The sequence below is a fragment of the Saimiri boliviensis genome, chromosome 5, assembly GCF_048565385.1.
Source record: "Saimiri boliviensis isolate mSaiBol1 chromosome 5, mSaiBol1.pri, whole genome shotgun sequence".
Classification (NCBI taxonomy): Eukaryota; Metazoa; Chordata; class Mammalia; order Primates; family Cebidae; genus Saimiri; species Saimiri boliviensis.
The window spans coordinates 134774857-134797598 of NC_133453.1; the positions used below are offsets into that span (position 1 = coordinate 134774857).

The following is a 22742-nucleotide window of genomic DNA, read 5'->3' on the forward strand; positions in this document are numbered from 1 at the left end:
CCCAGCTGCCATGCAGGGGCAATGGTACCACACTGGAGACTGGGCCTGGTTTGCATAGTCTGCACGTTTAATCACTTTAAAACCTCTAACATTATCTCGTGTCCATTAAATAGAACCAACAATGCTGGGCCTGTTTAAATTACAAGAAAAAAAATCACTGTGCACCAACCCAGTATCTTACAAAACCAGCCGGGCTGGCCACAAGGGTGAGGGGAATTGGAGAAGGGGGCACCCCTGGGCAGGTGGCTGGGTACCAGGAATGGCTAGGGGAAAGAAAAGGGGACTCCCAGGTGGGAGGGGACTGATTGTCCTAATGGGAGGGGTGCAAAAGGCACGTCAGAAGAGGGATTTTGGGGGGCTTGACAGGTCAGTGCTTTCTCCACCAGGGCACAGTGTTGAGGGGGCTGAGTGCCACCACCTGCCCACCCCTGGCACTTGGAGAGCCAGTGACCTGTGGGCCCTTGGCATGGCGAGCCCCACTTGAAACAGATGTCAGCCTGCCCTCCCACCAGGGGACCCCCTTTCCTCCAGCCCACCTGGCTGGCCTGCCTCTTCAGGACTTGGGGCTCAACTTTTCCTCACTCCTCAGCAACATGCTGCAGCCCCCACAGCTCAGGGCCAGGGCAGCCAGGGAGGAGCAGGGCGGACGGTGGGTGTGAGAAGGTGGGTAGTCCAGCTGCTACCCCCATTAAAAATACAAAACAAATCATCAGCATCTAAAGTGAAATCATCACAAAGTGAAAATATATCCTCAAACAGCCCCTGAGATCCCCACAGGGGAAAGCAGCATCGGGTGGGAGGCCAGAGAGGCTGGCTGGGCCACCGCCCCTCCCCACCACCCACCCAGGGGCTCCAGGTCTGTGAGTGCCAACAGCCCAGGCAGCCCGGGCTCAGAAAACAGGGATTTGGGCCCCGACGGGAGAGGCGGGTGCAAGAGAGGGGAAGGTGGCGAGGACACCAGCACAGGGTTCTGACAGCTTCCGCCTTGGCTGTGCCAACCTGGCAGCCAGTGGTGGTGGAGGCATGGAGCCTAAGGCGGGCCAGGGGACACTGGCCTCGAGATACTGGCCACGCGCACGCCTGGAGGCACCTGCCTTGCCTTGGTCCCTTCCTATGGTGGCTGCTGCCGCCAAGACTCACCAGAGCTAGGGGACAGGGCGGAGGGTGCAAAAGCCCTTGGAGAGGTGGCCTCCTCCCACAAATGCCTCCCAGGCCAGCCTCCCAACTGCCTGGATGGGGACCATTATTGCTTTAGAGGGACAGGGAAGGGAAAGGGCGGCGGCCTGGGTCAGGAATCCCAACAAGCAAGGGCTGCCCGTCTTCACTCCGCAGGAACTCTGGCTGTGGCTGTGGCTGTGGCCGAGGCCAGCTGCCCTGAAGGTTTCACTCCTTTCTCCACATGGAGGGGGCGCTGAGGGTGGGGTGCAGCCCTCCCCGCACCCCAGCTGGTCCTGGGCCCACCTCAGGTGGCCAGGTGGGCCTGAGGGTAGGATGGGAAGTAGTCTCCACCCCTTTTGCCTCCCAGCTGGGGTCCAAACCCAGTCCCAAGATAAAAAAATACTTTGGTGAATTAAAAAGTGCCCAAGGAGGGGATTGGCTTGAGGGGGTGGGCAGTGGGCTCATCAAAGGGCGCTCTGGTCTTTGATAAAGGCGGTCCTCTCGCCCCGGCCCTCGTCCTCTTCTGAGTCGGACGGGCACTCCTCCTGCCAGGCTTCAGGGGGCAGCCCCTTATAGGAGATGAGGCCACGGTCCATGGTGTACACCTTCACCCCCCGGAAGCTAAAGCCAGAGCGCAGCTGCAGGACCAGGAAGACAGTGACGAAGACCAACACGATGAAGGCGCAGCTGAGGCCGGCCACCACCTCAGGCAGGTGAGAGGGCAGCAGGCCTGCCCGCAGCCGCGGCTCCTCCTCCACCTCTGGGGGCAGCCGGGGTGGCTGCTGCTCTGGCGGGGACTCTCGGCTGCTCTGGCTTTGCCGGGAACAAGTCTGCTCCACAGGGTCCAAAGAGGCATGGCTGGGGCAGCTGAGGCAGTCTGTGGGGGCCGGTCCCTGACAAGTGGCACATGAGGCATGGCACGGGGCGCAGACGCTGGCCCGGATGGTCTCCACGTCATTCTCGGTGCTATAGTGTGTATCCAGGACTTGGGGGGCAAAGCCTGGAGGGCAGTGCTGCACGCAGCTCTTCTGGTGCAGGGAGAAGCCTTCCTCACATACTGTCGGCGTGGGAGAGAGATGAGTGTGTGTTAGCTACAGAGACTGCAGCTGTAGGGCCACAGCTGCCCAAGGCAACTCACCACACCCCCAGGCTTCCCCAGCCCCGGGACTGTGGTCATCCCAAGCAACCCAGGTCTCTTGAGACCTTTTTCTCTTAAAGCTGGGATTCAGGACAGGCACCCGCCTTCCCCCTAGACTCAGGCCCCCAAAGCCCAACAGCACCCACTACTGACCCACACAGGCCTGGCTGGATGTGAGGGTCTTGCAGCCGCTGCTTTCGGGAGGTACAGGCAGTCCCTCAGGGGCTGTGCCATAGAGCACGAGGGTGAACTTGGTCAGTGTCCCTATTCCAGAGAGGGAAGAAGGCAAGAGTGGGATGGTGCTGGCACCATGCCCAGTGCCCCAGGTCCTGCCAGCCCTCCTCCTCGTACCCCTGCCCCTCAAGTGCCCCCAGTACCATAGTTGTTGGCTTCACTGGTGTTTTCAATCTCTAGGATCCACTCGCCAGAGGGATCCTCATCCCAGGCATGAGTTGTCATGAAGGCCCAGTCATTAAACCCATCTGCAGAGTAGTCGTGTGGCCTGAGAAGTGGGGGGTGCACACAGCTGTCTGAGGCCTCTGGGGGACCCCAGGCCAGGGACAACTAACTCACAACACACAGGGCACACACCCTTTCCCCACACAGACCAACCCCACGGGGCCGGAAGCGCCTGCTGGCTTGGCTGTTTCTCAGTGAGCCAGACGTGGTCAATGGGGGATTCTAGAAAGGTACACAGGCACCGTACAAGGTGGGGCACACTACAGATGTTAAATGGGAGCAAGCCAGGGATTCCTGCAGCAAAGAACGGTCCCCCGGGACAAAGCTGTCCCTCCTGAAATGTCATGAGTGCCCCCTGGGCCATGCGAGTGAGCGAAGACAAGTCTGCGGGCTGTGAGGGAGGTGGCGCTGGGCAGGGCAGGCAGGGACAGAGCAAGCACCTGGCTGCCAGCAGGGTGGAGCGGGTGCCCATGGGGCTGACCAGGTGGATGGCCAGGTCGCCACGGCGATTATAGGACAGTGTGAGCCGCGCCTGAGCGTGCTCCAGCCGGGTGATGTGGTTGGGCTCGCCCAGGCACGCGGTCACGGTCTTCCGCACCTCGAGCCGCTTCCCGATGTCTCTGTGTGGGAGAGCACGATGAGGGTCAGCCAGGCCTGGAGGGACCAGCGGGCACCCCCTGCGACTCTCAGGTCCCACTGGCCCCCTCCCAGCCAGGGGCCAGCCCTCACTTGGGCTCGGTGAGGATGTCAATGATGCACTTCCGCTGGGGGGCCACTGTGGTCCAATTCTGGGCCAAGGCAACCATGGCGCCTGCATCCAAAAGCCCGTAGCCATATGAGTGGCTCACTGTGGGGACAGGGAAGGTGAGGTCAGCAGGGGGCACAGAGGGCCTTCCACCAAACTCCACATCCCGCTTCCAGGCACTGCAGCCTGCCCTCACCTTTCCGGCCCACACCATTGGTGGCCCAGTCGTTGGCGTTGAGGTGGGCTGGCTTCGAGGTCTGGACCACCAGGTGCTGCATGTCCCGCCATGTGAGGTTCTTACTACAAAGAAGGAAGGCAGAGGCCAGGGGTCAGTCTGTTTGGGAGCGGCACAGAGAGTGCCAGGAGGGACGGGGTTGCCCCCAGCCCCCACTCACTTACTTGGCCTCCAGGGTGAGGGCAATGATGCCGGCTGCTAAAGGGGCAGAGGCTGAGGTGCCTGTGTGAGACTCCGTGCACTTCTGCCGCAAGTCAGTCGTCACCTGCCCAGAGGAGAATCATACTGGGGCCTGCGATGGGTGGAGGGGGCTAGAGGAGCCGCCTGCCTGCCCTCCCTCTGCCTACAGGCCCTGGGCCCCACAGATGGTATGCTGATCCAGGACCAAGACCCCTGGGTCCCAGCTACTGCCTCGCTAACTTGCTGTGGACAGGCTAATGCCGAGCCTCTCCTGGGCCTCAGTTTCCCAAGGAATAAGGGGGTTCAACTAGAGGCTAGAGATGAATAAGAACAATTTATGTTTTTAGGGAGAGTCTAGGCTCTCCAAAGGCTTCAGAGATGGCTCCACAGTCTCCAAGAACCTTGAGAGCCCCAGAGTTCACGTTCCATGATGCCTGAGCCACTATCACCCAGCCACATGGGTGGAGGCAGATGGTGTCCAAGAGGGTGCTGGGCAGAGCCAGGCAGCAGCCCCATTTTCCCAGCCCCCAGCCCCAGGCAAGACTCACGATCTGCTTCTCATTCTGGTTGCCACTGCTGTAGGTCGTAGCCAGTGTAGACGAGCAGGCCTCGCTGTACCAGGGCACGTTGCCGAGCTGCGTGGCGCTGCTGATGGACAGCGTGTAGATGCTGTTGGTGTAGCCGTCGCAGTTGCAGCTGTCATGTTCCCGGCCCCCGTTCCCCGAGGCCCAGACAAAGATGGAGCCCAGCCCCCCTCGGCCCTGTGGACAGAGTGGCTGAGGTCATTGAAGATTGGGACTTGAGGGATGGCTGGCAGGAGGAAGCTGCTGGAGGTCTGGGAAGGCTGGAGCCTCTTTCTCTGGGAACCTCCTGTCCCCTGTGAGATCCCTGTTGCATCAAGTAGGTATGCAAATATGTCTGTCTATGCGCACAAAAAAATCAGACCAGGAGGCCAAGGCAGGAGGATCACTTGAGGCCAGGAGTTCGAGACCAGCCTGGGTGACATAGCAAGACCTCATCTCTAAAAACAAATTCGTTTTTTAATTAGCCAAGCGAGTGGGAGAGACACTTTACTCTTCTTCTGTCTCTTAATGTTTCAATAAATGTGCTTTGTGTAAAGTTAAACTTAAACACGAGAATAAACAAACCAAAAAACACAAGGAAGACAGCTCCGGAAGACGGCACCCAGCCTGCCCCCAGGGGCCAGACAGATCCCCACCTCACCTGGCTAACCCCCCGGAAGAAGGCCTCCTCGGCCAGGCGGGCTGGCCCATCCACTGTCTTGCCGTCATCCTCGGGGCCCCAGCTGGCACTGTAGATGTGGATGTGGTTGGGGTTCAGGCCCAGCGAGCGTGCCTCCACTGCATCTGTCACCTCGCCATCCAGCATGCGCACCCCTGGCCATGAATGGGACATGAAGGGGGATGTTGCGTGGGTCTAGCTGTCGGGGCCCCCACTCCAAGGAGCACTCCCAGCCCTGCACCCTAGTGGATAAGCAGGGGAGGGTGGAGGCTGATGCTGGGAAACCCCGAACGCCTAACTACCTGTTTGCCCCTGCCTTTCAAAGAAAAGACCCAGAGAAGAGAAGAGAATGACTTCTGCCCCCAGCCACACATTCTGGACTAGAAGGAGTCTCTGATTCCCAAAGGAGCCTGTGATCAAGGCCCTGCCACGTGAGGACTTGGATGGGTTCTAAGGATTTCAGGAGACTCCTGCTGGGTAGGAAACACCCACTCCACAGGAGTCCAGCTCTTTGAGTCACTGGAACAGCCACATGGTCAAAGGATCCACTTGGGAAAGTAGGAGGCATTGGCCAGATGAGAATTGGGCAGGGAATAATCCCACTGAAGGGCCCTCCTGCAGATGGGTGGCCCAGGCCCACACTCACCTCCAATGCGGGCGTTGTAGGCCACACCTACACCACAGACACCATTATTGGCCACCGCAGCCACTTCACCCGCACACCGTGTGCCATGCCTGCCAGGGCCAAGCATATACATGAGCAGGACAAATGGGGTGAACAGGGCCTGGCAGTGAGGCCACAGGAGCAGGAGGGATCCACACCTCCAACACCCATCACCCTGAGTGCACAGCCCGTCTCCAACGTTCCCCTGGGCCATGGCTATTCCCACTCTGACCAAGCCCTGCCTCAGAGGCCTGGGTTGGCCAGGACTGTGGGAAGAGCCTCAGCCTCTTGGGCAGGGTACATCGCACTCAGGCTCAGCCCTGTTCCTTAGTGGAAGGAAGGAGAAGGGAGGCAGAGACCAGGGGCCTGCCCCTTTTACCTGTTATCATTCATCTGTGTGTAGCGAGGCTGGGGGTCAGGGTCCTGGTCATTGACATCAAAACTGGCCCCAGGATCCTAAGAAGGATTTGGCCACCATCAGAAGCAGGCTGACATCATTGATAAAACAGGAGAGCCCCTCAACACCCCTCACCAGAGATCACGGCCTCCCTCCCCCATCTCCTCACATAATTGCCTGCCAAGTCCGGGTGGTTCTTCTCGATGCCGTCGTCCAGAATGGAGACCACAATGCCGTGCCCTGTGTAGCCCTGCGCCCAGGCCTCCTTTACGTTCAAGTCTCGCTGAGTGACACCAGACTGTGGAGACACACACCCTATCACTTATGAGACGAAGTTGGTTGTGTGAGGCTCAGGGTATCTTGAAGAATCCCCCTTGCCACTCTAAAACCTCCTCCTGTACCCATCCCTGCTCCTGAAAGGCCACCACCGCCTGTCTGGGCTCCATAGGAATGTTGAGAACTCTGGGAGGGCCACCCCCAGGCTTGCTTATTGGGATGGGCCAGGGAGAGATTGCCCAGCAGGAGGAAAGGAAAAGAATCCAAAGTCAGCCTCCTCCATCCAGGAGCTCATGGTGGGTGGATGGTGCATCTAGGAAGGGTCCCAGCAGCCAAGAAGGCCGCATACCAGGTACCACTGCTGTGGAAACTTGGGGTCCGTGGGTTCCTGGTACACGTCCCGTTTGGTCCGTCGCTTTGCCACCTGCTGCTCCAGCCACTGCACCTGCAGCGGAGTGAGGGAGAGATGCTGTGGGTGGAGGAGCTGGCAAGAAGGGCTCCTGAGAGCAGGAGGGGGAGGGTGGCAGCAGGAGGGGACTGGGGCCACACTCACTTGAGGCTCCCTCTGCAGCCGGCTGTGCCGCGGGCGGTGAGGCGACAGAGACCGCTTCGTCACTCCTCGATGCCAGAAGTGGTAATAGTCGCCGAAGATCTGCAACAGAGCAGGGAGACTGAGCTGGGCTTTCCATCTGTCAGTCCCCAGGGAGGCGGGGGACGGGGGTGGACAACGGCTGCACGGGAGGCTCGCCATGGTGCGGGGTGCGGGGCATCTGTTCCCGATCCAGGACCCAGCAACACACAGGGCCCGTGAGGACTCACTCTCACTGGGATATGCTGCTTGCCTGAGCCACCTGTGCTAAAAGCTCATGGCCACCCAGAACATGCCGGCTACCCAGATGCCCGGAGCAAACAAGGCCAACAGTTCCTGCTCCCCGGTGCCAGAATCCCTATCTTCCCTGGCCCTACCCCCTGGCAGTGTCCTGTGCCTAGGCCAGCAGCCCAGGTAAGAGTATCTACCTGGCCCAGGTTGACGAACCCATGCTTTCGTGCCACGCTGTTGGCAACTGCGGGGCCTCCAGGGATGCGCACAGCCCACGTGTTGGTGAAGACCTTCTGGCCCTGAGCGTCAGCTGCCAGCAGGACCAAGGTTCCTGCTGCTGCTACCACCCATAGCGACCAGGGCCTCAGCTCCATGGGGGGGACAGGTGGCTGGGACCCTGGAGCGCCCGTCTCCTTGGCCTGGTCACAGGGCCTCAGCTCCCACGTGCCTGCTCACTGCCTGCAGCCCGGGGCTGACTGGTGGGGGCATGGGGCCAAGACGGGCAGGGCTGCGGAGGGTGAGGAGTGCCAACTCTGTGGGGAACAAGAGGGGAAAAGGGGGGAGAGGGTCAGTTCCTCCTCTGCCATGCACTATAGCTGCCCTGCCTACTCCAAGTTTCCATTATCAGGGCCTGAAATGAGATCTGGGAGAGAAGGGTAAAAAAATTAGTCCTCCCCAGAAGAAATCTAGTCCCTGAGGCCAGCCAGATGGACAGAAGGACACCCTCACAACCCCACCTAATCCTTTCTCCATGCAAGAATATAAGCATAACTGGCCGGGCGCGGTGGCTCAAGCCTGTAATCCCAGCACTTTGGGAGGCCGAGGCGGGTGGATCACGAGGTCAAGAGATCGAGACCATGCTGGTCAACATGGTGAAACCCCATCTCTACTAAAAATACAAAAAATTAGCTGGGCATGGTGGCGCGTGCCTGTGAATCCCAGCTACTCAGGAGGCTGAGGCAGGAGAATTGCCTGAACCCAGGAGGCAGAGGTTGTGGTGAGCCGAGACTGCGCCATTGCACTCCAGCCTGGGCAACAAGAGCGAAACTACGCCTCAAAAAAAAAAAAAAAAAAAGAATATAAGTGTAACTTAAGGGCCTGGCGCCGTGGCTCACGCCTGTCATCCACCACTTTGGGAGGCTGAGGTGGGTGGATCACCTGAGGTCATGAGTCCGAGACCAGCCCGGCCGACGTGGTACAACCCCATCTCTACTAAAAATATAAACATTAGCCAGGTGTGGTAGCAGGTGCTTGTAGTCCCAGCTACCAGGGAGGCTGAGGCACGAGAATTGCTTGAGCCCAGGAGGTGGAGGTTGCAGTGAGCTGAGATCATGCCACTGCACTCCAGTCTGGGTGACAGAGCAAGACTCCCTCTCAAAACAAACAAACAAACAAACAAACAAACAAAAGTATAAGAGATGAAGCAGGATGAAGACTAGGAAGGCCTGAGTCAGTCAAAATCAGAAATAACAGATGAATAAATATTCCCCCCACGATTAAAGTAGAAAAGATGCATTATAAAGCAGCATGTACACATAATCCCATTTTGTTATTTAACATGTATATTTATACAAACTCAAAACAAAATCTGGAAAGACACACGCTAAAAAATGTTAAGAGTGGTTCTTTCAAGATGGTGAGAATTATGAGTTATTGTTATTTTCTTCTTTGTGTCACTGTATTCTGCAAATCGCCTAGGTACATTTTACATAGGAATAAGATGTTGGCTTTTAAAGTTTTTTAAATGAATGCCATCTATACAACTCACTAGGGCTTCCTAGTTCAGCAAAGCAGATTCAGCCACAGGGAGTTATTTGAAAGCCCCAGAGCTCCTGGGAAGAAAGAATGGGTGCCCGTAGGTGGGATGATGCTTTTAGGGGCCATGTTCTGAGGGGGTGCGGGGGTGGAGATTACAGAGGCTTCACCTCCCTCTATGGCTGAGATGGCCGCTATCAGCAAAGTCAGGGGCCCAGGCTCCTTTTTACCGTTTCCTGGGGAATGCTGGAGCCGCCAAACCCTGCCCTGCCAGGGCCTGGAGGCCCCCAGCTGCCCCCTTGCTTGCTCCACGCCCACCAGTCTTACGTAATCCGAGCCCAGTCAGCCAGGGCAAACACTGGCTGCTGAGCCAGGAGCGCCAAGGTGAGGCTGAATCAATAGTCCGAGTGTTGTTTTTCCCCCTTCGGCAAACAGACAGTGGGACCTCTCTGCCCGGGGCCACATAACTGTCCCCACATAGGGCTCCTAACTAGCCAGAAGCCAAGCCCCTGAAGGAAGCAGGGAAGCTGGGGGAGGTCCCAACAGTGCCAATTGGTGGTATCCCGTCTCAGTACCAAGCTCCCTGAGCAGCGGCAGGACCCTGGATGCCCCTACCACTTCCATGGCCAAGGCCACTCTTTTCCAGATAGCAAGAGGAAGGCACCCCAGCTCATGCAAACCCCGGGGAGCTAGAGAGGCAGGCTCACCACAGAGAACTCCTTGCTTCCCCAGAGGCTGGCCTTAGACACAACCGGCCTCCCTGACTGCTGCAGTCCCACCCTGCAGGCTGGGGGGACTCCACACACAATTCCTGGAGTATTTTCAGTTTGGACCAAAATAACCTGGCAGCTGATGGCAGGAGACATCTACAATATAGCTCCTGCACATCCCTGTGGGCAGAGTCCACAGGGCTCCAGGCTAGGCCTGGGAACCACAGCCCCATGGCGCCTTGGGTGGCTGGTTCCAGAAAGCAGGCCTGGGCAATAGCTGGGCAGCTAGGTGCCCCAGCCCTAGGGGATGGAGAAACCCCCCAAGTCCCTCATTTACAGAGGATGTGGGACCCTGGGGACAGAGCCATATAGGAACAGGGCTTCATCTCTCTTGCCACCACAACAGCTGCCCCTTGGGTCCAGATGTCATGCAACCACCCCCCTATCCCCCTGTCACCAACCACAGTGCTGTGGGTCCTGCTGGAGACCCCCCTAATCGAGGCTGGGTTCATCTGGGTCCAGCCCAGATTCCATCACACTGTACATGAAGCCACAGCTGCTTGGCGTTAAAAGTGATTAACCAACTATTTAATTACCTTGCAGCACCCGGAAAGAAAGGCTTCAGACGCCACTGAACAGTCCCCCCAAAGAAAGAGGGCCAGCCTCCCTCTATCCAACATCCCCAGCCATGGTGAAGGGTGGGGATGACTTCCAGAAACTGGGACCCCCCCAGAGGGCTCTGCCTCAGCATCTGGGACAAGGGAGGATCCCCGAAAAGAGTAAGAACTGAAAACAATGAATGAATGGGTTTCTCCCCACCCCCATCCCAGACTCTGACTCACCCTCTTGAGTCCCAGTTTGTCTCAAACCTGGAAGCTTGCTGGATTTCTCATGATCCTGTCTCACATGGGACTCAGCTCCAGGCTGTGGCCAGAGAACGCTGTGGGTGCTCTTCCTGGCTGTGTTCTTGGCAAAGCCCTTTTCTCCAGCTCCAGAACCTCCCGACACAGAGAGTCACTCTGGGCCACTCAAACTGCGCCCACCCCCAGGACCAACTGCTATTTTGCAGACAGGAGTCTGGGGGTCTGGCTCTGACAGAGCCACAGAGCAGGCCACGGGAGGGCCACTCAACACCCAACCAGTCTCTCTCCCTCCAGCAGAGACACCACGCGGGGTCCTGTTACCAGCACTGAGAGGCTCGCGGGAAAGTATCGCTCCCAGTCCCTGCCCAATTATTTGCTGTGTGATCTTAAGTCATTTCCTCTCCATGGGCCTCAGTTTCCTTGGTGGTAAGAACTGCTAGACCAGCGGTTTTTCAAACTTTTTTTTTTAAAGCCACAGAATCCCTTTTTAAAAATCAAACGACCAATATAGGAAATAGTAAAACGAGGGCTGCTCTGCTTGAGAAGGGGCCAGGCTTGGCCGCTGTCCTGTGCCGCGTCCACACCTGCTCAGCAGCCGCCCTCACCAGGCCACATCACCTGGGTTCCATTCGCACTTCCCAGGTCAGAAAGGGAATCCCAAAACTCCTCAGTAGAAGACGGCCTGCACCCCAGGGGCCTGGCGGGGGGCGGTGGTAGAGGATGACGGGAAAGCCGGTTCTGACCAGCCAAGTGACCGCCGTCAGACCTGTCTGGCAAGCAGGCCGCCCCTCGGTGCAGCCTCCCCGCGGGGCACAGGGGCCTCGGCCAGGCCGCGGCAGAAGGCAGCCCCGGGACCTACCTGTGCCGGCCGCCGGCGCCCACACGGATCCCCCACCTGAGTCCTCGCCGCACAGGTGTGCGGGCGGGGGCGAGGCCCGGGCGAAGGATCCCCCGCCTCGCCCCCGGCCGCTCCTTCCCTCCCGGGCCGAACGCAGACCCTCCTCGGCCGCGGAGTGGGCGAGCCGGTGGCGGCCCCGGAGGCGGCGGGGAGGCGGGAGCAGCCGGCGCCTCCGGAATTTTCTCCCCATCCCGCCCACAGCGGGGGCCCCCAGGCGCTTCCTGAGGTCAGAGGGCTCGCCCCGGCCCCACGCGGAAAAGTACCGGCCAGGCCCGGCGCGCTCAGGTGGGCTGCGGGGCGCCCTCCCCGCTCCGGGCGGCTCCACCTTGGGGCCCGGCCCTGGAGCCAGTTCCCGAAAGCGGGCGGGCAGCCGGGCCTCGGGGGACGCGGGTCGGGGGTGCCCCGGCGCCAGTGCCTCGACCCTCGCGGGCCACGGAGCCCGCTCCCAGGACAGAACGGCCCGGCCCGGCCGGCTCCCCTCGGCCCGGCTCCCAGGCGCGCTGCCTCCCCCGGGCCCCGGGCCCCTCGCCCTCGCCGCTTACCCTGGGGAGCCCGGGCGGGGAAACTTTTTCCAGGCGAGCGCCGCGGCGGCTCGGGCGCCCCTCGGCCGAGCCGAGAGCCCGGCGAAGGGGGCCTGGGCTCGGCGGGGTCCCCGCGCCCGGCGGCAGCGTCACGGCGCGGAGGCGGGGGAGGCGCTGCAGCGCGGCCTCGGCCCGGCCGGCGACCAGGGCAGGGCTCGGCCTGGGCTCCGGCTCCAGCGCGGGCGGGGGGCAGCGGCCGGGCCGCGGCGGCGCGGCTTGTTTACTAGGGCCGCTGTCAGCGGCGGCGGCGGCGGCGGCGGCGGCGGCGGCCCGGGCTCCTCCTCCTCCGCCGCCGCGCCCCTCCCCCTCGCGGCGCCACCTCCGCGCTTCCCCGGCCGCCGCCGCCGCCACCGGCCCCGGCGCGCCCGTCGCCCATGCCGCCCGACCGAGGGCCGGCGTTCTCGGCACCAGCGCCGCGCGCTCCCAGCGCATCCGGCCCCTGCGGCCTCTGGGGCGCCGCTGCCTCCGGCTCCCGGTAGGGGCAGGTAGGAAGTGGGGCCGGCGATCCCAAAGCCCTGGCGACCGCCCCGCGCGTCCCCCAGGCCCCGCTGCCGCGCCCCCGCCCCCGGGCTCGGCTCTTCGCGCCGCAAGCGCCCGGAGCAGACGGCCGCGGAGACCTGAACTCGGAGCCGAGGGGAAGGGCTTGGGGGAGGCATGCCGATCCCATCCTCGGCTGCACTCTTGGGGGGGCTGGCCCTCTCCGCCCCCCTCACCCCCCCGCTTCCCCACTCCTGGGCCGCGAGTTTGAACCTGACCGGGTTCAGTGCCCAGGGCCAGCGGACCTCGGGTCTTGGATTCCAAGGTCGAGGGAAGACCGCACGGCGGCAGGGCCAGCCTCCTCCTGGCCTGCTGGTAGAGGAGTCACGACTCCGTCTGCATTTGTATAGACAGGTGGATATATGAGCAGAAGTAGCCCACCTCCTTTTAATATTTTTAGCTTTTTTTTTTTTTTTTTTAACATCAACCGCTTGCCAGGCACCAGGCCAGCCACTTCACATTATCTCCTCCTTATGTACATTATTTAATCCACATAATCCTTTCAGGCTGACATTATTAATCCCATTTTACAGATAAGGAAACTGAGGCGCGCAACGATTAAATAATTTGCCCAAAGTCCCACAACCAGCAGGCCTGAGATCCTGCAAGAGACTGGGTGTTTCGAAGAGCCGGAATCCAAGCTACTTGTAATATACCAGCCGGAGCCTCTCCCTCCCTGGGCCCTAGAAAACGTTTGTGCTACTTGGCCGATGCTGACGCTGCTTGAGCTGAGAAAGAAAAGAAGGAAAATGTGGCCAAGAGCTTCCTAGGCTGGGTTATTCCAAGGTCGCATAGCAGCCTGTACCCATCCCTTCTCGCTCCCTGTGAGACAACCTGGCTGCGCAGGATTAGCCTGTGGCCTCTCCTTAACACGGGTTCCCGAGAAATGAAAAAAAAAAAAAAAAAAAAAAAAAAATCCACTGAGTATTTCCTATAAGCCAGGCACCACTGAGAGCTCTTTTCCTGTGTCAGCCCATTCTATACTCACCACAAGCCCCATGAGGTGGGTACAGTACATTTTCCTTTAAGTACCTCTGACGTATCACTGTCTTCGTTTTATAGAGCAGGAAACTGAGGCCCAGAGAGGTTAAATCATGATAATTCCTAAGGCAACTGGTGAAAATCAATCAGCAAACCAGTTCACATTCCTGGGGCAGTATTTTGTGCTGTGACACCTTAGACAAGTTAATTTCTCAGAGACTTCCTCAATTTACCCCCTATAAAATGGAGATAATATTTAATGAGTGGGATCGGGTATTTGGGGCACTTTTACAAACTCCGAAAAAGGAAACACGAGGAACAATGCCAGGTCCTCTATGTTGAGCTGGAAGATAAGTCCAGTTGGCTTTGTCCCAAAGTGGGGACTTGCCCTCTGCCAAGGAACTAAGACTTGTAGGGGCCACACTGGGTAGTGCCAGCCACAGTCTGGAGAACAATAATACTCCAGCAGTCAGACTGAGGCAGGAAGTGAGTCAGGCTTCTTCCTCAGGCTGAGGAAGAGAGCACCATTGAGGGGAAAGAGGGACAGGGCTGGCCCCACCTAGCCTCGGAGTCCCCCTTTCCCTTCCCACTTGTCCTCAGGCCTGGAAGAAAGGTCAGACCAGAAAAAAGGCAATACTTTGTCTGGAGCTCTTGCCCTTAAGAAGAAGAAAAAAGCAATACATTCAGCCCCAGGTGCCCCACCCATCCTGGAGGCTGGCCTCAGGGGAGCCTGCAGTGGGGTCTTTGGAGTGGGAGGGGCTGGCCTGGGCTCAGATGGCTGCCACCCAGGCAGAGGCAGTGGGAAGTGGTGCTACCCAGTCTCTCCAATCCTGCCTTTGGCATAAGGCAAAATCCCTTAAACTGTGTTCTCAGTGGTGCATCCCTGAGAAGGAGGAATGAGGACAGAATTGGGTAGGTGAGCACCTCTCTCTGCGTCACTCAGTGTGGCTTATATTTTAGGGTTTCACATGAAATTGTATTTTACAACCATTCTGCTGCTAAAAAGAATTTGAATGCCACTCTCCGTGAGACCCCTCTGGGAAAAATCCCATTTTACCACAACTGGTGACTTCTGCCTTCATCTCACTGCAGCATGTCCTATGGGCAGGGATTGTTCACTTTATCGCTCCCACCTGGCCCTGGAGCCCAGGTCTCCTGACTTGGGGCCCTAGGGGACAAGGTCCTCTGGATTCCACCTTAGCGGTTTTACACAAGAGTTAGCAAGACTTGGGCATGTGACAGAAGGCTAGAGATGAGTGGGAGGAGCAGGGCCTGAAGGGTAGGTGGGGGTGTGAAGGGGCTCCCACTTTCCCAGCAGGGCTCTGGGAGGAAGAGTCCAGCCAGGCCTCTCTTTATCCTTAGATTTGGGGCTAATCCAGGGAGGCTCCTGAGAATAACAGTCTTTAATCCACCCAGTCATTCCGACTCCCAGCCCCTCTATTGTCTCCTTGGGGCTCTCTGGGAGTCTTCTCTGAAATCTCTGGCCCCCCTCAGCAAATGAAGCTTTCAGCAGCAGCACCCACACCTGGTTTTAATCAGAATGTCTACACAACATTCAGACGTTCGTAGAAGGGAGCACGACAAAATTTCATTGGTGTTATCTCCAAATGAAACGGTCACATTTGCCATCTTTGTCTTCTTCTTTTTGCTTACCTGCATTTTTCAGGAATGCCTACAAGACCTCCTAAAATAATTAAACCTCTAAGTCAACGCAAAATCGAATCAAGTGTGTCCATACTTCACCATCCAGCTCCAGAACACCTGGGATCCTTCCTGGCCGCTGGGGCTTCCCCGCCACCGGCTGCAGTCAGGCTCCTATCCCGTCCTAGGGCGGGGCCCTTCCAGGTCTGGCTAAACCACTTTGGGAAAACCTTCTTTATATGACAGGCAAACAGGGTGTCTGTGGGTGGGGGGAGGAGCTAGAAGGGATGCGGTGGTGACATAACTGGTAGCGCTGGGACTGGATCCAAGCATGGCCAACTCTTCTCATTTCCCTCACTTATTGGAGTGGGTCTGCGCTTACCTTCTGCCTGGCTTTGCCGCATCCCAGCCACTGGCTGACTTAATGGCTTCCTTTCGCCAGCTCCAGCTCCTTGTCTTCTGCCTTGCCTTCCGTGGCCAGCCAGTGCTGCCACAATTACGTACCTAATAAATGCTTTGGGAGCAGTCTCACCTGGCCGATATTCAATGAGCAGCTGCTGAATGCTGGGCTCTGGTGCCCCAGAGCTGGGTCCCTTAGAGCTTGTCCTTCGGAAGCCGGAGACCACCTCTAGTAGGGTTGCACGGAGGTACCTGGGACACACCAGGATCTTCCTGAGTCTGTGCCCTCCCTGGCCTTCCAGCTTCAGTAAGCCTGCTGCCCTTCCTTCTCTCTTGATTCAGAAATGTGAATCACTCAATCCTCATAGCTTCTTTTTGTTTGTTTTTTGGTTGTTTTTTTTTTTTTTTTTTATGAGTCAGACTCTCACTGTGTCGCCCCGGCTGGAGTGCAATGGCCTGATCACAGCTCACTGCAACCTCTGCCTCCCCGGTTCAAGTGATTCTCATGCCTCAGCCTCCTGAGTAGCTGGGATTACAGGTGCACACCACTGTTTTGTTTTGTTTTTCACTAGAGATGGGATTTTGTTTTGGTTTTGGTTTTTGGGTTTTTTTTTTTTTCTTTCTTGGAGTATAGAGATGGGATTTTGTTATGTTGGCCAAGCTGGTCTCGAACTCTTGACCTCAAGTGATCCACCCACCTCAGCCTCCTAAAGTGCTGGGATTATTAGGCGTGAGCCACTGTGCCCGGCCACCCTCATAGCTTCTTGTTGAGTTTTTCAGTCAGTTTGTCATCCTGAACAGGGTTTCTCAACCTCAGCATTATTGACCTCCTGGGTCGGATAATTCTCTGTAGGGGAGGCTGCACTGTACATTGCAGGATGTTCAGTCACATCCCTGGCCGCGAAACATTAGCAGCCTGTAGCACTCCTGCTCCCTTGATGACAACCAAAAAGACCTCCAGGCATTGCCAAAGGTCCCTTGGGAGACAAAATCACTCCCAGTGGAGACCTACTGTCACAGAGTGAGGAGTGTGAACGTCATGGGATTGTGGTTAATCTGCCAGGGTTCGAGGCAGCAAGAGTTGTCTGCTGGGAACTAAGCACCAAGACAGCTGCCAGTGAGAGAGAAAATTCCCGAACTTAAAACCGCCCAGTATAGAAGCACAACAAAGGGCCATTTAGTGATCAGGGCAAACAATCTTAGGCATCCTCATGACCTCTGAGGACATCGCTTTCCGTCATGATGGCGATAATGCTGAATCAAGGAAAGGATAGATCATGTTGATTATACTCCGTTTTCTAAGAGGGGGAGGTGTGCGGGCCATTGCAGCATTAAAGATGTATTCGGAAACAGACTAGTGTGGTTGCTTGGGGAAGCGGGCAGGGAGGGGCAGGAGGAAACTCTTGGGAATGATGGACGTGTTCATTATCTTGATTGTGGTGATGGCTTCCTGGGTGTGTCCATATGTCAAAACATATCAGGTTGTCCACTCTAAATCCACGAAGTTTAGAGTGTGTCAGTTACATCTCAGCAAAGCTGTTTTGAAGATGTGGTGTTTAAAGTTTTAGTGCTTGAATGGCTTTATTTTGAAAATTCGGTAGTGTGGAGTAGTCCACTGCCTGACTATGCTGAATAAATACGGGGTCACTGTAGTACTTAAAAAGAAAAGAGGAAAAAAAAGAAGAAAAGGGATCATGGGCTGTAAGGTTGTCCTAAGCAGGGAAGGATAGGAATGGCACAAAGACTTGGCTCCAGCATCCCTCCATGTTGCCCAAGAGCCTGTCCTCCGACCTAGGACAGACCCCAGAGAGTCTTTCCATTGGTGGATGCCACCAAACCAACATGTCTGGAACGGTATTATCAGGGGCTTGGGAAAATAGAATAACAAATGTGCTGGCTGCCAGGAAAGAAACAGATGATTCTGGAAATTATAGGCTCCTCCACAAACTTTAATCCCTAAAACAAACACTGCTGGGGAAAAAGTCAATTAATACCTGGAGGAGGGTGAGTGCTGTGCCTCAATGGGGCATGGCACACCTGGGAGCAGAGAGCATTTACAGGAGCCAGACACCGGGTGCCAACCTGTGTGTTACAGGCTCGTGCCCGAGGGGCTGCACTTGGCAGGAGGGAGCGCTGCGAGCGGCAGCGAGGGGCCCTCCCTGACTGTGCAGATGCATTTTGGCTGATGGAGACCCCCACAGAGGTTCTCAGGAGCGCCTCAGCGAGGCGGGGGAGCAAGAGAGGGGCTGTGATAGGGAGGAATTCTATGTGAAAAGAAAACTGCTTTCGTGGAGGTTGATGGTGCACCAGGCCTTTCATTCATTCATTCCTCAGATACTGACTGAGTGCCTGCTGGGTGCAGGACCTCTTCCGGTGCTTCAGTTACAGTGAGGGAAGCTGCAGTTCACGGGTGAATAAGCCAGTTTAGGAGAGAAGTTCTGAGCTCCTCTGACTACCGTGGGGAGTAGAGGTATAGGGGTTTCATGTGGGAACCCACCACAGCCCGACACAGGAGACACCATAGGTGACCCTCCTGATGTGAAATGTAGGGGACTGGGTAAGATCTCTGGAAGGAAATAGTAAAGAAGATAATGTGGGGATGCCTGAGGAAGGGGAAGGGGACGGTGCTATCCCTGGGGTGGTCAGGGAAGACCTCTGGGAGGAGGTGATTGAGCTGAGGCTGAAGAAAGAGGCAAAAATAAAACGATCTTGAGGAAGGGTGCCCCAGGCAGATGGAAGGGCAAGGACGTGGGCCCAGGAGCATGAGCTTATGCACTTGCAGAGCAGACACTTCTTGGAGCACGGAGGAGAGGGGAGGAGCAGGAGAGATGAGATAAGAGGTGGGTAAGGGGCTGGATCACAGAGCACTTGCCAGGCTGGGTATGGATGTTGAATTTAATTATCAGAGCAATGGGCTCTGCATTCTCAGAATTCTTTTTTTTTTTTTTTTTTGAGACGGAGTTTCACTCTTGTTACCCAGGCTGGAGTGCAATGGCGGGATCTCGGCTCACCGAAACCTCCGCCTCCTGGGTTCAGGCAATTCTCCTGCCTCAGCCTCTTGAGTAGCTGGGATTACAGGCACGGGCCACCATGCCCAGCTAATTTTTTGTTTTTTTAGTAGAGACGGGGTTTCACCATGTTGACCAGGATGGTCTCGATCTCTCGACCTCGTGATCCACCTGCCTCGGCCTCCCAAAGTGTTAGGATTATAGGCGTGAGCCACTGCGCCCGGCCCGATTCTCAAAATTCTTTTGGAAATTTGATTGATTTACCCTTTAAAAATGTCTTTTGGCTGGCTGGGCACAGTGGCTCACGCCTGTAATCCCAGCACTTTGGGAGGCCAAGGCGGGTGGATCACAAGGTCAGGAGTTCAAGACCAACCTGACCAACAGGTTTTAGTGACACCCTGTCTCTACTAAAGATACAAAAAATTAGCCAGGCATGGTGGCACAAACCTGTAATCCCAAATGCTTGGGAGGCTGAGGCAGGAGAATCACTTGAGCCCTGGAAGTGGAGGTTGCAGTGAGCTGAGATTGCCCTGTTGCACTCCGGCCTGGGCGACAGGGTGAGACTCCGTCTCAAAAAAAAATTTTTTTGTTTTATGTTTAAATTTTTAAATTTAATTTAAGAGATGGGCTCTCAGGTCAGGCGCGGTGGCTCAAGCCTGTAATCCCAGCACTTTGGGAGGCCGAGGCGGGTGGATCACGAGGTCGAGAGATCGAGACCATCCTGGTCAACATGCTGAAACCCCGTCTCTACTAAAAATACAAAAAATTAGCTGGGCATGGTGGCACATGCCTGTAATCCCAGCTACTCAGGAGGCTGAGGCAGGAGAATTGCCTGAACCCAGGAGGCGGAGGTTGCAGTGAGCCGAGATGGCGCCATTGCACTCCAGCCTGGGTAACAAGAGCGAAACTCCGTCTCAAAAAAAAAAAAAAAAAAGAGATGGGCTCTCTCTCCATTGTCCATGCTGGCCTCAAGCAATCCTCCCCCCTTGGCCTCCAAAAGTGCTGGGATTACAGGCATGAGTCACCACGACAGCCAATTTACCCTTTTTTTTTTTTTTTTGAGACGGAGTTTCGCTCTTGTTACCCAGGCTGGAGTGCAATGGCGCGATCTCGGCTCACGGCAACCTCAGCCTCCTGGGTTCAGGCAATTCTCCTGCCTCAGCCTCCTGAGTAGCTGGGATTACAGGCATGCGCCACCATGCCCAGCTACTTTTTTGTATTTTTAGTAGAGACGGGGTTTCACCATGTTGACCAGGATGGTCTCGATATCTTGACCTCGTGATCTACCCACCTTGGCCTCCCAAAGTGCTGGGATTACAGGCTTGAGCCACCGTGCCTGGCCTCCAAATTTACCCTTTTTATAGGCTCCTCTGACTACCATGGGGAGTAGAGATATGGGGGGTTTGTGTGGGAACCCAGCACAGCCTGACACAGGAGGCACCATAGGTGACCTTTCCGACGTGAAATGTAGGGGACTGGCGTGGGGGAGTCAAGTGACTTTTTTTTCTTTTTCTTTTTTTTAATTTTTTTTGAGACGGAGTTTCGCTCTTGTTACCCAGGCTGGAGTGCAATGGCGCGATCTCGGCTCACTGCAACCTCCAGCTCCCGAGTTCAAGCAATTCTCCTGCCTCAGCCTCCCGAGTAGCTGGGATTACAGGCGTGCACCACCATGCCCAGCTAATTTTTGTATTTTTAGTAGAGACGGGGTTTCACCATGTTGACCAGGATGGTCTCGATCTCTTGACCTCGTGATCCACCCGCCTCAGCCTCCCAAAGTGCTGGGATTACAAGCGTGAGCCACTGCACCCGGCCTTCTTTTTGTTTTTTTGAGACAGAGTCTCACTTTGTCACCCAGGCTGGAGAGCAGTGGCACACTCTCAGCTCACTGCAGTCTCCACCTCCCAGGTTCAAGCGATTCTTGTGCCTCAGCCTCCCGAGTGGCTGGAATTACAGGCATGCGCCACCATACCCAGCTAATTATTTGTATTTTTGGTAGAACTGGGGTTTGTTTCACTATGTTGGCCAGGCTGCTCTCAAACTCTTAACCTCCAGTGAACCACCTACCTTGGCCTCCCAAAGTTCTGGGATTACAGGCATGAGTCACCACCTTGAGTGACTCTTATAAAGTGACTCAAGTGCCCGGCCCTTGAGTGACTTTTATAAACCAGTAAGCAGGTGGTAGGCTTCTGCACAGACCTGGCAAGGCTGGACAGGAGGGGCACCACACAACTGGCCTTCGAAGTAAAGGCATCTGCAGGACAAGAGCTGGCAGGGCAGCCAGGGCTGGGATCCCCCAACCCAACTGCTTAGGTGGGTTCAGGTGCTTCTCCGTAAACCATAGCCCTTGGGCATCTTTAGCCAGAGTCTTGGCAACAAAAAGCTGCTTTGAGTTAACAGCTGAAACTCACAGGGCATTTACGCTGTGAGGCCCTGAGCTCAATGCCTTATGATGATTGCTTCATCTGTTGCTCATGACATCCCTTGAGGCAGGTGATCCCCGTTTCACAGATCAGGAAACTGAGACCTGGAGGGCCTGCTCGGAGTCACTAAGGAAGATAAAGAGCCAGGATTTGAACCTGGGATGTAAGAACAGAAAGCCTACACACTTCAACCACTCTGCTTTCTGCCTCTGCAAGAGGGCTGAACTGTGGCTAAATCAGACACAGATTCACTCAGCCTTCGTGATGTGGGTGGCTCAGCTGTGATTCACATTTGACTTTTTCTTGGACAGGAATTGTTCACCTATGTTCTCACAGTAGTACATGCTGATTTTTCTGGTTCTTTGGTTTTTGTCTGAAACAGTGGTGCTCTGTTGTCCGGTCTGGGGTGCAGTGGCTCTTCACAGGTGCCCTCAGAGCATATGACAGCCTTGAACTCCTGGGCTCAAGGAATCCTGCCATCTCAGCTTCCTGAGTAGCTGGGACTACAAGCACGTGCCACCATGCCTCCTGAATTTTTTTTTCCTTTTTTTTTTTTTTTCCATTATCAAATCAGTGGTATTGTAGCCCCCGGAATTTTTTTATTCTTTCAAAAAGACAAGGTCTCACCATGTTGTCCAGGCTGGTCTAGAACTCCTGGTGTCAAGCGATTCCTCCCTCCTCAGCCTCCGAAAGTGCTGGGATTACAGGAATGAGCCACCGCGCCCGGCCTGATTTTTTTAAAATAATATTTGTGCCACTGAGCCGGGCACGGTGGCTCACGTCTGTAATCTAAGCACCTTGGGAGGCCGAGGCGGGCGGATCACGAGGTCAGGAGTTCGAAACCAGCCTGACCGACATGGTGAAACCGGTTCTACTAAATCAACAAAACAATTGCTGGACGTGGTGGCTCACTCCTATAATCCCAGCTACCTGGGAGGCTGAGGCAGGAGAACTACTTGAACCCGGGAGGTGGAGGTTGCAGTGAGCCGAGATCGTGCCACTGTACTCCAGCCTGGCAACGGGGCAAGACTCTATCAAAAAACATATATATATCTGTGCCACTGAAGTGCTGGTCCGCCCTTCCCCTCCACAAGCTTGTTAGGAGGCTGCAATGTTGGGAGGCTCCAGCCCCGCCCTCGATTCAAATTCAGCTCTGAAATGCTCTTGAATGTCCCTGGGCAAATTACTCACCCTCTCGGGGCCTCAGTTTCCTCCTCTGTAAAATGGGTAAGAGCAGTACCCTGTCGTCAGTGACAGCTGTGACACGCGCAGCACTCTGCCAGCCAGCAGCAAGGGCTGCTGGGGTTGTGCTCCACCTCCCCGCCCCTGAAGGGGCGTGTTCTCCCAGCTGGTTGGCCCGAAGGCTTCTCCGACCCTTCTCTGTTGGCTTTGTTTCATGGCTGAGCCTCTGCTCTGACTGCAGCTCCGTGCTGGCAGGTGATTTTTCTCTCAGGAGAGGGCTGCCAGTCTCCTTGCACGGCTGTGTACTTTCAGTGCAGGCTTTGGTGTGGCCTGGTTCCAGGGTGGCCGGTGAGGTGCCCTTGTACCCATTTTGTAAGATTCCTGCTCCTAGGCCGGGCGCGGTGGCTCAAACCTGTAATCCCAGCACTTTGGGAGGTCGAGGCGGGTGGATCA

At 56.4% G+C, this 22742-nt stretch overlaps 1 protein-coding gene across 11 annotated transcripts; it reads right to left on the reverse strand.

Annotated features, from left to right (window-relative positions):
- Positions 1 to 45: 45 nt before the first annotated feature.
- FURIN (furin, paired basic amino acid cleaving enzyme) lies at positions 46 to 22363 on the reverse strand. Of its 11 annotated transcripts, XM_074400030.1 has the most exons (17): positions 22299 to 22363; positions 15813 to 15931; positions 7512 to 7847; positions 7048 to 7146; positions 6844 to 6963; positions 6388 to 6516; positions 6201 to 6277; positions 5804 to 5892; positions 5140 to 5312; positions 4464 to 4676; positions 3900 to 4000; positions 3697 to 3800; positions 3485 to 3602; positions 3196 to 3375; positions 2674 to 2798; positions 2450 to 2560; positions 46 to 2215 (listed from the first exon to the last, which is right to left on the reverse strand). In XM_074400030.1, the coding sequence occupies exons 3-17, from the start codon at positions 7686 to 7688 to the stop codon at positions 1623 to 1625; spliced, it is 2409 nt and encodes an 802-aa protein (XP_074256131.1). In that variant the 5' UTR covers positions 7689 to 7847; positions 15813 to 15931; positions 22299 to 22363; the 3' UTR covers positions 46 to 1622. The 11 variants fall into 11 exon arrangements, with proteins under 11 accessions (XP_074256131.1, XP_074256134.1, XP_010347873.3 ...); XM_074400033.1 differs by lacking the exons at positions 15813 to 15931; positions 22299 to 22363 and adding an exon at positions 15378 to 15493 and having other exon boundaries at positions 6844 to 6939; XM_010349571.3 differs by lacking the exons at positions 15813 to 15931; positions 22299 to 22363 and adding an exon at positions 12877 to 12974 and having other exon boundaries at positions 6844 to 6939.
- Between the last annotated feature and the right edge of the window lie 379 nt (positions 22364 to 22742).